Source organism: Strix uralensis, chromosome 4, assembly GCF_047716275.1.
Source record: "Strix uralensis isolate ZFMK-TIS-50842 chromosome 4, bStrUra1, whole genome shotgun sequence".
NCBI lineage: Eukaryota > Metazoa > Chordata > Aves > Strigiformes > Strigidae > Strix > Strix uralensis.
The window spans coordinates 100,208,245-100,222,317 of NC_133975.1; the positions used below are offsets into that span (position 1 = coordinate 100,208,245).

Sequence of the window (14,073 nt, forward strand, 5' to 3'; positions counted from 1 at the left end):
TGTGAGCGGGAGAGAAGCAAAGCCCAGCAAGCCCTGGGAATGCCCCCGGCAGCCGGGCGCCGGTGACCGGAGGGGCCGCGGTGTCACAGTCGCGCCCAAGGGCAGCTTTTCAAACCAGCAGCCGAGGGGCAGCGCCCCTTCCCTGGCAGGCGGCTCTCCCGGCCGGGGGGTGTGGGGGGTGTGCAGGGTCGTGTGTGTGTGTGTGTCTGTGTCTGTGTGTGTGTGTCTGTGTGTGTGTGTCTGTGTGTGTGCCGGCGGGCAGGGGCCGCGGGTGCCCGGCCGGGGTGCTCTGTCAAGGAGGCGCTCGGCTGCACAGCGACCCTCGTGCCGGCTGGAGCAGCTCTTCCTGCGCCCTCCTTCCTCCTTCTCCTCCTCCTCCTCCTCCGTTATTTCATTTATTTTATTGCTTTTTTTTATTTATATTCACCGGAATAATAAAAATGAGAAAATCCGAGCGCTGCTTTTGGCTGCTCTCCACCAACCTGTCAGTGACGCAAGCGGAGACTACTTAAAGGCAGATTAGAGGCAGCAAGACATTAAAAGCCAACCTTCCTCCCTTCACGCCGCGGGTCCGCCGCGCCGCGCCACGATCCGAACGGGCCGGGCCGGTGCCGCTGCGGAGCCCCGAGCCCAGCCCAGCCGAGCCGAGCCCAGCCGAGCCCAGCCCAGCCCAGCCCAGCCCAGCCCAGTCCAGCCCAGCCCAGCCCAGCCCAGCCCAGCCCATCAGGGAGTCCTCGGCAGAGCTGCCGCCTCCAGCCCCCTTCCCGCCACCGGACTGCGGGCAATACAGAGGGGTTGCTCTTCTGTGTGTTTTACCTCCCCCCGCGAAAAAAAAAAAAAAAAAAAAAAAGAAAAAAAGACAGAAAGAGGGCGGAAGAAAGGCAGGAAGAAGTGAAGAGATCCTCTCCGCCTGCCAAAGTCTTTGTCTCCGGATGAACAGCGATGGGGGAATGGACTATTCTAGAGAGGCTACTGGAAGCTGCCGTGCAGCAGCACTCTACGATGATAGGGAGGTAAGGGCTGCGGGCAGCCCCGGGGGGCGCGGGGGATCCCCTGCTGCGCGCGGGCCGGAGGCGCAAGGCGGGTCCGGGCCGTGGGGCTCCCTCCGCGCGGGGCCCTTGCGGTGTACGCCTGGGGTGCGGGGTGGGGGGGGGTGGGGGGGGGGGCGGCGCGGGGCGCCGCGGGCGCCGCCGTCCTTGTCCCCGAGCAGCCACGGGGCAGCGGGCGGCCGTCGGGGAGACCCCGCCGCCACCGGGGTCCCGCGGCCGAGGCGACCGCGGGCCGGCGCCTCCCGCGCATGGGGGGCCCCGGCGGCCCGTGCGGCGGCTTTCTCTTTCTCTCCACAGGGCGGACGGGGAGGGGGGGGGGGGGAGGGGGGAGAGCGCTGGCCGCCGCCCGGCACTTTTGACAGCGGCGGCTTGGCGGGGCCGCAGACGGCGGGGCCGAGGCGATGCCGCGCAGGCTGCGAGCCTGCTGCGCGGGCGCGAGGCTGGGGCGCGCGGCGCGGGGGCCCGGTCAGCACTGGACAGCGCCCGGGCGCGCGGCGGCGGCGCGCTCTGACGGGCTCCTCTGTTCCAGGATCCTGCTGACCGTGGTGGTGATCTTCAGGATACTCATCGTGGCCATTGTAGGGGAGACGGTGTACGATGACGAGCAAACGATGTTTGTCTGTAACACGCTGCAGCCAGGCTGCAACCAGGCTTGTTACGACCAGGCTTTCCCCATTTCTCATATAAGGTACTGGGTGTTCCAGATCATCATGGTGTGCACTCCCAGCCTTTGCTTCATAACGTACTCCGTCCACCAGTCTGCTAAGCAGAGGGAACGGAGGTACTCCACTGTCTTCCTCACCTTGGAGAGGGACCAGGATTCAATGAAGCGTGAGGACGGTAAGAAAATCAAGAACACGATTGTCAATGGGGTGCTGCAGAACACTGAGAACTCCACCAAAGAGGCAGAACCAGACTGCCTAGAAGTGAAGGAAATCCCCAACCCTGCTATCAGAACTACAAAGTCAAAGATGAGGAGGCAAGAAGGCATTTCTCGATTTTATATCATCCAAGTGGTCTTTCGAAATGCCCTAGAGATTGGATTCTTAGTGGGACAGTATTTTCTGTATGGATTCAATGTCCCTTCCATGTATGAATGTGACAGATACCCTTGCATTAAAGAAGTAGAGTGCTATGTCTCTAGACCCACTGAGAAGACTGTATTCCTGGTATTCATGTTTGCTGTCAGTGGGATTTGTGTGGTGCTCAATTTGGCAGAACTGAACCACTTGGGCTGGAGAAAGATCAAAATGGCAGTGAGAGGAGTACAGGCAAAAAGGAAATCCATATATGAAATCAGAAATAAGGACCTGCCAAGAATGAGCATGCCTAACTTTGGCAGGACTCAGTCAAGTGACTCAGCTTATGTGTGAGGCTGTGACAGAACTGAAACACTGTGCCAGGTGGAACAGACCCAGATACCATTAGGGAAAGGTACATTGCTTAGGCAAGCATTTTATCAAACCACCAAGAAAGCCATTAAGGTATCGGATCTGCACTCACTGAACTAGCTGCAAAATGCAGTGCTATGTAAAAGACTGAAAAACCAGCTATAAAACCATGCTTGATCTAGCCTTACAGCACAGCTACTACTATTCCTACTTTTCTTTCTAATGATCGGGTGTTATCTGTCGGTGGAGCGGCTTTTTGGTCGTCATTAGGATAAGTTTACAGTTTGGATTGTCTGACTAATTGTTGTAAACATGTAGAACGTTCATATTAAAAATCTGCAAGGATACTCTATATGGGGTGGGACGGGGTGGGGGAAACTGTTGCAATGTGCAGATGTAAGCATGTTTTAAAAGGAGGGTAATTGCACCATAAGGAACCTGACCACAGCTCAATCAGGATATCTGCATTCACCTATCTCACAGATGTCTTATATTATTTCGCTTGTCTAAATCACAGAGTTTATTCCTGGTATGTATTACTAGCTATTTTCTATCCTAGTTTGTGCATCAATTAGTTGTGCTAAACAATAAATGCTGAATATAGTTTTTTTTGTTTGCCTGTCCACACACACACACACACACACCAGAGACCTTAATCATCTTACATCAGTTGTGATCTGCAAAATATATCAGTACATTTCAGTTCATTCCCTAATATGTGCATGAATAAAATGGAGTTGGTTCATGCCAGCCAAGTTATGTATTTACCTACAGTCAACTATGATGACACGCATACCAAAGGAACAGAGTTCATTGCTTTTAACTGTGAATATATCACCTTCTCTCTGCTCTTATTTGTATAAGTGCCATACTTGAAACATCTAACTCTGTACTTAGTCAAAAGGTTGTCTTGGGATACCAGCTGGAATAAAGTGATTTTATACTCTCCTCTGTTTATTTTATGCTATTTGTTTAGTCATTGCAATGGTGTAAAAAGCATCTAAAATCTCTATTGATAAATAAAGTACATGCCTTTTTTTTGTAAGACAGAGAGATTTGTTCTTCTTTATTATTGTATACAATTGTAGAAATGTACAGGGTCAAAATAATTGACTTACAACAATTATTCTTCAGGGTTTAAAGTGTCTTCTTGATATTCTAAACTCCAAGCGACAAAACCTGGGAAATCAGGACTACTCGTTATGTCTGTTTTCCTCCTTAAGCAAGCTTTCTCTGTCTTTAAAGCCTGATCCAAAGCCCACTGACACCAACAGCTTGCTTTCTGCTGACACTAAGGGCGACACAGTTGGCCGCCAAGGTCACTTTGGGAATAGCCAGAATACATTTACCTATAAATGAAACAATTGCAGCTTTTCATCAGGGAATCCAAATAACCTCAGCTTTTCTGCCTTACAGCTGGTTCAAGAAATACACTGTCCATGTCCCATCAACTTACTGGTAAGCCACTGGGGCAGTCACAAATAAATCTTAACAGCAACCATTTTAATATAGGATACTAAGTTTTACTTAAGGACCTTTTTTCTTATTCTCACCGAATTAAACAGAAAATATCCTACTGGAAACAGTAGGAGTTGGATCAGGACTAAAAAATGATACAAGTGCATTCATAATTAAATAGTATCTGCCCTTTAAAGAAAAGGGCCAAAATGGTGCTGGAAATTTTGGGGATACTTTATAACATAAGAAGGAGACAGGGGCTCAGAGTCACAAATGACCTTTTGATTGTATTTTATTTCAAGCCTGAAAACAGATTTTATTGAATTTTGGCTTGGAGATAATGCATATAAATCTTTTCCATTTGGCTTACAGTAAATACCTTAACGTTCCATTCTTATGGTTTGTCAGCATTGTCACAAAAAAATGTCAATTAATTCTTAGATAGTCTATTCATTATTACTTTCATCTGTGGTCTTTTTTTCTTCCACTGTGAAACATAAAAGGACTTTGAGATGTGCCATGTGTTTAAATATTTTAAAAATATTTTTCCTTATGTATAAAATGAACAGTTTTTCCAACTTGATTATAGAAACCTATAAAGATAGATTTCTAAAATGATTCTTTGAGATATAAATGCACACTGATATTGCTAGTTTACTGCATGCTCACTGGAAACCGCGTTATTTTTAGAAGGACAACATGGCAGCTAAAATCTCCATCTGCGATATAACAAGCTTCTGAAGATTATTATTTGACACAGAAATCTAAGGCTGAGTTTCATTTTACAGAGTCTTGGGATGGTTTTCAATATCTCCTTTTGAATAGATATTGAAAGGAAAAAATGTTGTTTGACAGTCATAAGTGTTGCTTTAATGTTGAAGAAATGGGATATTGTGTGCAAAGGGCTTGATCCGGTGCCAATTAAAGTTGAAGGAAAAAACCTCATCCTGAATTCACTGGGCTTTGGTTCAGGTTCAGCATAATTTCCTGTTATGCAGAAGTCCTAATGCAAGTTATTTCCAGTGGCTGCATAGCAGTGTTCGGTCAAACTCTACTGCAGTGCGTGACTTGAAAGCTGTAAGGTTTTAATACCTTCAAATTCTTTAGGTAAGACCAAGAAAGTATCTGTTTATAATAGTCAATGCCAATGACTCAGTTCATTAAATTATTTTGATGCAGTTGCACATTTTGTGCTCCAGGAATTTGGGATTCTTCAGATAATTTTCCTAAGAGAAATATATCAGGAAATGCAAATGTTAATTTATGCAACAGGAGCAGTGATAAAGTAGACAAAGACTCATATTTTGATCAACAGAAATGCCATCCTCCATATTTACACTAAATAGAATATGACTTTTCATATTTCAGAAAAGAAATGAAATGGTGCAAGGAGATCTGTTGTTCTAATTTTCCTTTTCAATTGTTCCTTTTCATTTCTTACCAGCTACTTATTTGTCATGGACAAGAGAAATATTGCAAACTCTTTTTCTGTCAATGTATCAAGTGAGAGTCATATGATTAATACTAATAGACCGTTTGCATGAAAGCTCACTATTCATTTACAGAAAACACACTTTAAAATTGTCACAGCAATGGAAAAGTGTGTTAACTGAACAGAATTGAGTGAACATGAAGCTGAAGGGCACATTACTGGCCACTTAGGTGTTGCTCCTGCCTCAGTGAAATAAATTAGTCTTGTGGTTGACATCTATGGAAGAATCAGATATTAAATATGAAAATTGAGTTCACATTTGTTTTATTCATTGTATACCCTGTTTTGTACTGGTGGATAGTATTGTATGTCATCATACGTACAAACATAAAAATTATGTTCAGTAAGCGCTTATGGAAAACTGCAATAGAATTTAATACACTATTTGTTCTGTGGAATCTTAAAATTTACATAAAATAATGATATTATTTCATTTTTACATAGGTTTGATCTTGTGCTTCTCAAACCTGTGTGAATTTCAAAAACTATTTACATAGTGGTTTTGAACCATTTCACTAGGTATGTATAAGTGGCAATGAGATTCTATAAAAAGCTTTTTTTTTTTAAAATAGGATTTTTTTTTTTTGTTAAATAATGAAAACTAGCTACATGGGGTAGCTGAATACGCTGTTCCCATAAATAGTTCAGTCTTAGAGACCATTGACTTTGGAGAAATATAAGGGTTTTCATCTTTCTTAAGGGAAATCTGAAGAGCAAAGAGATAGCTGAGATGAACGAACCACAGAAGTGAAATGGATTTTAGTTTATTTTATGTAGAGAAGTCAGAAACACTCAGAAACTCCAAAGTGGGCTCAGCGCTTGTCCTGCATTATATCTAATAGGGTAGGACAGAGCTGCTGCTATCTAGAACCATAGGAAAAGATGTACATGAAATGTTAAGGTTCAGTGTGAGGAAGAACCATTTTCATCCACATCTGAAAGAATACATTTCTTGTAGGACAAGAGGATGGACCAGATGGACATTGTCCCTCCATCCTTCTGGCTTCATTTTGTTTGAATATAAATGTTCTGCCTTACTCTTTGAGTAAAACAGGTCAGAGGTTTTTGTTTGGTGTACAAGTATAGAAACAGGAATTTAAAAATTAAGACATATGAGGTAAAAACAAGCACAGATTTTCCTCATTTAGGGTCTGGTCTTGTTTTTCATGAATTCAATGATAAGACTTTGTTTTCTGTGAGTCCAAGTCAATTCCCAGATGGGGGAAAACTCAGTTCCATTATTTCATGAGATTAACAGGAGAGATGACACTATTTCTGTATTGCACACCCATCCCTGGACATTTTTGGGATACTTTTTCCAGAAATTCTATTTTATTGTAAGCTTTCAGAAAACATACTATGTTAGTATCCACTACTAATACCAGATTCTAAACTCCACCATCCTCTCAATGAAACTCTGATAATATCTCTGTGAATAAAAATTGCACTAGGAAGTGCTTCATGTTATGTCTATTAAAAGGTACTAAAGAAGTCATTCAGGAGTCAACAGCCTGTGAAATAAGTGCAGATATGTAGAATTCCATAGCACTGTATTAATAATAACTTATATATGTGTGGACATATATATATCTAAATATACGCAAAATTGTTAAAAGAATTTTACCTAAATTATATTACTGTGTTACAGATTGAATTTCAGAGATGACTACAGAAGAAGTCACATATCCGAAGACAGTTAAAAACTGTGCAAGTAATAAATAGGCATGTATTCTTACAACTATGTGCAATGACCTGACCAGATATTTAACTTGCAAAAAACCTCAACAATCACCCTTTTCCTGTGAAATTCTGGGGCTATGGGCTACACTAGTTGCTTTACCAAGTTTAACTGATCAGGTGTGTATCTAAGTTATAGCTAAAAAGAGGCTTGCCTTCATTGAATTAAAAACTATCAGTTTTTTCCTAGTGGTGGCTGAAATACAGGATAAATCAGATCTTTAGCTTGTGGAAACCCACATACACAATGACTCTCTGATGTCCCCTCAAAGTGAGAATCTCTCCTGTATTCAACAGAATGTGACAGTAAGGTAATTTTCTACTGATCTATCTCTTTTTGTGTATGTGGTGTGGCTAGAAAAGACAGAAAGAGGTTATCAGTACCTGGAGAATAAGTAATACATCCTAAAGTGATTAAACAATTCTGGACTTTTAGTTTCTCTTATTGAAAGCAGCATTTGCTGCATATGATTTCCCTATAATTATATTTCATGGTGCATAATTAAATGTAACTTTCATTTCTGAAACATTATATAAAGTTTTTGATTCAATCATGATCAATGTTTTCATATTTTTTCCCAGAGAAAGGTCAAAAGATTACTGGTTGAAATTGACTCAGTGTCTATTTTTGAAAAGTGTTATTAACAGTTAATCTTATATTTTAAATCTGTTAACAAAATTTTTTTTTTGGAGGAGCACTAAAGTAAATAAGTATTTGCACTAGCAAAGCAGTATTGCCTCTAGAAGAGATGGTTTCCTTTTCAATGACAAGCTTTATTTGTCAAATATATAAGTTTTTGTTTTTGTTTTTTTTTTTTAACATTGATCAAGGATTTTATAAGATATTAGAATTACAGGTTGTGAGGAGATAAGATTAAGGAAGCGTATATAGCAGCAAAATTGGGAAAAAAATTAAGGATTTGTAGCTATTAAGGAAAACAGGTGGACTATGGAGTTATGCAGTTTAGGGACAGAAATATGTTCAGAACACATTAATAAACAAATGTACAAGATTCCTTTAATTATCTCTTTTGTAAGCAAAACAATTCTAGAAATTATTTACAAATATTTTCCAGCTTTTCTTTGAAGAATCTAAATGGTACATTACGCTGTCCAAAGCCATCACGAATACTAATGTCCCTAGCTTCCCCCTTAGCTTTAGTGAATTTGACATATCTGGAGGTTTTTTGAAATGCACCACATTCTTTGTCACTGGTCTGGAATGAAAACTATTTTGCCATCAGAAAACTTGCCCATCAAAAGCAGACGGTACTTGACAGACTTAGATGGAGCCATCAGACCTAAAGCTTCATGTTAAAGGGTGACTTGTGATAAACATGCATTATGAATGTGTGGTCAGAAGGACTTAAATATAAAGGGGCTTTCACTTCTGCACTTCATGTGATGTATTAGAGATTCAGGTGTTTTGAAGAAAGATAACATCCACAGGAACTTCTTTACTTTCTCCTTTGAAAAAAAGAAAACAAAACCTGCTCTAGCAGTGTCCTTTGTGTAAGAATGTGTATAATTCTATATATGTACAGCTTCTCAGAGGGAGAGTCCACATCTGCCATTGTTAAATGCCCACAAGCAAGTGTATTTGAGCAATATTTAATTTACATATATATACAGATGATGCAATCAACTCCTTACCACCACTTTCTCACATACAGGTGGGAATATAATTTGTAAAAGCAAGGAAAAAAATTTGTTGTATCTGCTATATATTTGTAGTAATTTCCCCAAAGTGAAACACTTCATATTTCTTCCAAAAGGGGTGGAAACACATTTCTAAAAAAGAGTTAAAATTTTTACATTAATTTCACAGCTTCTTTGCTTTTTTCTTGATGTATTCTTCAATGTAATATTCTGGTTATAATTTGGATTTTGTCTCTGAAGATGTGTAATTTTTCTCTTTTTCTTTTTTAATTATCATAATTAAATGAGATTCTGCACATATTTTAAAGTATTGTAATTCTTAAAAAGTGTCAGCAAATATAGTCAGGGTTTTTTTGCTAAACTTGCATGAGGCAGACAATTATATATCATTGGAATTATGGGGTTTGGTTAAAAAAAAAAAAACAGAATATTTTTATTGATCACTTTATTACTCCATTTTAAGAAATTTTCTCCTGCATTTACTCACGTAATTTGTATGTAAGTGGAGACTGAAGATTTTCTCTGCCTTCAGGTATGCGGTGTGCATCTTTTAAATTTTAGCTTACTTTTAGATCAGTAAGACCACAGTATATGTGCAACCAAGGGAATCGTAATGCTTAGTGGGACACATCAAAAAAGTAAGCAAATTTTAGAGTGATGCTGATCATATAAATAACATTTACTAAATGAAATCAGTCTTTATGGTTTAATCCCACATAAGTGACTAGGTATCATTGTATATGAGCCGTAGTCTTACTAACAAAAAGGCAGTCTTAGTTACTACTGAGAGATTTTTGTTTTAAAATCATTAATTTTGAAATTTCTCAAATGGTTGTTTAAAAATCCCTGAACATGATATAAAGAATGGACTATAACTATGAAATTGGCCCATCTTCTTAAATTACTGAAGTATAAGTAATAAATACATCTCTGTTGAGAAAAGACTGCGTTGCATGCATCTTCAACTTTGCCTAGCTGGCAGTCAAGAGAGAAGGAGCTTCAATTGTACAATGTTTATTAGACTGCATTAAGAGCGTATACAGATATAATACTTCTAGTATGTTTTTTGAATTTGGCAGCATGACTCCTATTGACATTAATGGAGGTTGTACAGCTGAATCTTAGTGTATTAAGTAGAAAATATTAATCCCTGATGTTTGCTCAACAACTTGACCTTCCTACTGTAAATTAACACAATATTTTTAGTTCACTTTAATTAAACTTCGAGGCCCTCCTGTACTCTTTCATGAAAACACATGTCAGGGAGAAGCTAACTTGTCAGCATGAGCATATGGTTATCTAAATTTAGCCTATTTTATTGAAAAGGTGTCAAATTTGATACATTGAAACTGTCACACCATTGGAATAGCAGCTTACACTTTGCAGTATTACAGGGTTTATAGTGATACACTGTGCCAAAGAGCTATGCAGCATTGGATATTTGGTTCTTCTCAGTACTGAAAAGCCTGGGAATTCCTTTTCCATTTCTTTCAATGACCTTTTGCTTTGAATAAAAGAGAAAAAAGGAATCATGGTTAGGAGGTTTGACTATACTAAGGTCCCTGACCATGCTGTCTCCTTAGCAAATATGTGAGCTTCTAAAATGAAAATATAAAAATGGAACTGTGTTTAGACTGTCAGTTCCAGTCAAACAGGACTTTTGCTCAGAAACTTTCCCTGCTACTCTACTATAAGACTATGAATGATAATATAGGGCTGTGACAGCTACCTAAGTCTCCTGCACTCCTGTGTGCGAATATTTAAATGTAATTAGCACCTGAGTGGCCATAGGTCAAGTGCCTGTCTTGAAGATACCGTATGGTTTTCATACCTGTTAAAAAGAGCTCTAAACCCCCTAATTTTTTTTTGGCCAGCATCACTCCCATTCAAGCAACTGCTTTCTCTAAGTTTATCCCAGGACAGTGGATCATATTCTCACAGGAACTAAAAAAACACAAAACTGGCTCCAGTCTGTTCAGCAGCATAAGCAAAACCACGGGGGAGAGGGAGAGAGAGAACAGGAAGAGCTGGCTTTGCCAATTTTCTGCTGCTAAGGAGAAGTGGGGAAGGAAATCTGTGATCACTGCTTGTCCTTGCCTTCACCCCGTCCTCACTTCTGAGGCGACTGTCACCTCGCATATGCAGCAGTTCCCTGGACCCAGCAGCTGTGGTGAGCTCTGTGGTTGTATCTTTGCAGGGACTGTAATGGGCCTAACAATGGAAAGACCCTGCCAATTGGTAGCTCTTCGTTGTCCAAGGATAGCTTCATTGTTCTTCAGCAAGGCATCAAGCATTTTTCTTGTGCAAGACAGCTGCCTGCAATATCATGGCCAAGGCAACTCTTTATAATTCATGCATTCAATCCGTAGTGCAAAAAAAGGGTTTAAAAATCACAAGAGTTGTTTTATAAGATTAAGGCTGTAATTTCTCAGTTGCTAAGAGATATACACAACAGAATTCCTTACGTTGGATCATTCATCCAGAAATGCTGACTCGTTACAGAATTAATGCATATTTCAAGTTGAATTCTACCTAAGAAAGTGTGAGGGTACTTCTGTCAATGCCAATTAGAAATCCTTAGACTTATCTGAAAAAAGAACATAAGGTCACATGTAAATTAGAGTGAAGAGTTAAAATAATAAGGGCAACATATTCTAAAAAGTTCCTTTGAATTTTAAAATAAAACACTACATATGGAAAAGATCTTCCTTCTTTACTTCTGATGAGCATAATATGCAATTGTTCCCTTAATTTTTTTTTAATACTTTTTATAACACCTTCTTCTGGCACTCAGCATACTCAGAGCTCCAGGACAGTTCACTGAGGATGAACTTACTTAAATACAAAAATATCCTCAAGTGAAAAGTTCAGAAAGTCTTTCAAAGAAGAAATATATAGTTGACTATACTCTCTAGAAATACTTTGAACTGTTTTTTAAAACAGTTTATAAAGAAACATTTTAAACAAATGCCAGGAGAGACTAAATTTTTATAAAGAATTGGGGGAGTGATTTAGGATATTCACTAGAAACTATTTAACATATTGTTAGGTAAACATATATTTTGCTGGATCTGATAGCCCTGAGAGTGGTGAGGCTGCTGCAGCTCCATGCCCCAGGTCCAAACAGTAGGGAGATTGAGCATGTATTCCCAGTAGGCACATGCACACAGAGCACACAGTTGTACATCACATAGACACGTAGCTGGCCATGCTGATCAGACAGACACACAGAGCACTCATATGGCCCTCATCCTGCTCCCCTCTCTGCCTGTGCAGGATCGAGGTGCACTAGTGCAAAAATATGTATACACACATACAACTCGGATTCCTCCAGCAGCCTGGCTCAGACACTCAGTGTGCCCAGCAGCTGCCCCTAGATCCCAGTCTCCCCAGTTGCTGCCAAATGGACATACGAGCCTCCAAGGCTGCAGCCCCTCTCCAGTTGCTGGTGCAGACCCCACACTCACACAGATACACACATGCACATGTACACACACCCAAAGCTGGCCAGGACTCCCCTGATCCCCAGTAGCCAACCCCACTATAGTCCTGTCCTTAGAGACAAATACACACTGGCAGGTGTCACCCCTAAAAAAATCCCCAGACCCGAAAGCCTCTCCAGCAGCAGGCTGGGACTCCCTGGCCCCTCCGATAGCCAGCTCCTGGTGTGATCTAAGCCTTAGAGACACATACCCTCCTGCCTCCCCCCTCCAGCTCCTCAGCTGCTTCACCCACTCTCCAACTAGTCTGGCTTGATCTTCAGATACAGAGTCACCACACACCCTCCAGTCGCAGCCCTGATCCAAGTCCTGTGGCTGGCATTGGGTTTCACTCCCTCAGGTCTCTCCAGTTACCAGCACCCAGGCACGTGGGCCCCCCCAACCTGTGGTCTGACTCCAGCTGATGGCACCCAGAGCCTTGTACAGACACATTCAGTAGAGTCCCTCACCCAGGAAAGAGTTAGAGGGGAACTTAAAAAGAAGATAGGACAGATTGAGCTGGCCAGGTACAGGGTATGGCCAGACAAGCATACCAACCAGCAAACTATACCTGACTGGCCTCTTTAGCTCCCCTTATCCCCACACTTGTTGCTCTCCAAATTGTGTACATCCCTCCCTTTCCCCACCTTCGGTTTGTCCCCTAAACGTCCCAGAAAAAATCTTGAAATGCACTTCCCCTACATCCCATGATATGCCCCATATCCCTAGGCAGCCCCCCACCCCTGGCCCCTAGTTGGGGCAAAACCATTGAAAGATGTTCTAGGTTTAGCTCATCTTGATGGGCTTAACACTCAGACTCTGGTGCTGAAGTTCTCCTGCGGCAAGCCTGGGAGAGACCTAGACAGAATAACCCTAACTTTAAGTCCTTAATTTATGTTTCCTCCTTGCTTTTGTACTCCTCTAGGCTTGTGGAGGTGGGCCTTTTATGGACTGATGGTTCCTGTGATGAGTGTGACAGTAATTGGGCAGGGTATTATTTAGGCCCCCTCCCTTGCCATTATATGTCTTCTTTTGTGGGTATGCAGATGAGCTTTGACAACATACAAATCTTTTATCAGACATAGATGTGGCTTTTTAAAGCTATTATTCTTCTGTTAGAGCTTGTATCAGAAATGCATGATAGAACAAACTCTAAAATTGCCTCAGCTGTATCTATGTGAGATCCTGAAACTCATTTCAAACTGCTGAAAAAGGAGTTTTTACTAACATGGTAAGTTTTATAAAGAAGCTGAGCTGTGCAAATATGGAAGGGTTTTTTTCTTATTTTGCAAGGGTAGTCAATCACCTATTGTCATTTCTTTCCTCAACTGAGCGAAAGTATTTTACAGTAACTTGAGTGAAAGTTGGCTTCACATTTGTTAAGGAATTCAGTCCTGACGAGTCTCCTGAAGAGAAGAGGAACTGAGAGCTGGGGCCAGTGACTTCTTAAACCATCCCAGCTGGTTCTTTTGCAGTACCTGTCAGCACCCTTAGATTCAATTCTCAGTCAGCAAAACAGCTCTGTCCTTCAATGGCATGTGCTAAATTGGTTTCTTGGATTGAGACATTAAACTCTCTGGCCAAATCAACAGGAAGAATTCCATGGCTCCTGTAAAGACAGCAGGGTTTCTGAGCATTTAGGGTTATTTGCATCTAAATTTTCATCTTAAAGATGAAAAAATTACACTTTTATCCTTAGTGTAGTTTCCATGGTTTTATTCTTATTGACAACTGTTTTATTGATTTTATGTACCAAAAACTTAAAATCTGGAGAATTTTGACCATCCGATTTACACCATTTTAAAAAC

General features: G+C 41.1%; 1 protein-coding gene across 2 annotated transcripts; it reads left to right on the forward strand.

Annotated features, from left to right (window-relative positions):
• The first annotated feature begins 284 nt into the window (after window positions 1-284).
• Window positions 285-7,123, forward strand: GJD2 (gap junction protein delta 2). 2 transcript variants are annotated; one of them, XM_074868201.1, is made up of 4 exons: window positions 285-1,013; window positions 1,579-1,889; window positions 3,857-3,898; window positions 7,039-7,123. In XM_074868201.1, exons 1-4 carry the CDS (start codon window positions 943-945, stop codon window positions 7,041-7,043), a joined length of 429 nt encoding a protein of 142 aa, XP_074724302.1. In that variant the 5' UTR covers window positions 285-942; the 3' UTR covers window positions 7,044-7,123. The 2 variants fall into 2 exon arrangements, with proteins under 2 accessions (XP_074724302.1, XP_074724301.1); XM_074868200.1 differs by lacking the exons at window positions 3,857-3,898; window positions 7,039-7,123 and having other exon boundaries at window positions 1,579-3,493.
• Window positions 7,124-14,073: the final 6,950 nt, after the last annotated feature.

What these genes read in the sequence shown, in the direction of transcription:
- GJD2 (XM_074868200.1), top strand. Translation starts at nt 943, where the DNA reads ATGGGGGAATGGACTATTCTAGAGAGGCTACTGGAAGCTGCCGTGCAG. An exon ending in CACTCTACGATGATAGGGAG is followed by an intron (nt 1,014 to 1,578) that starts GTAAGGGCTGCG and finishes CCTCTGTTCCAG; the next exon opens with GATCCTGCTGACCGTGGTGG.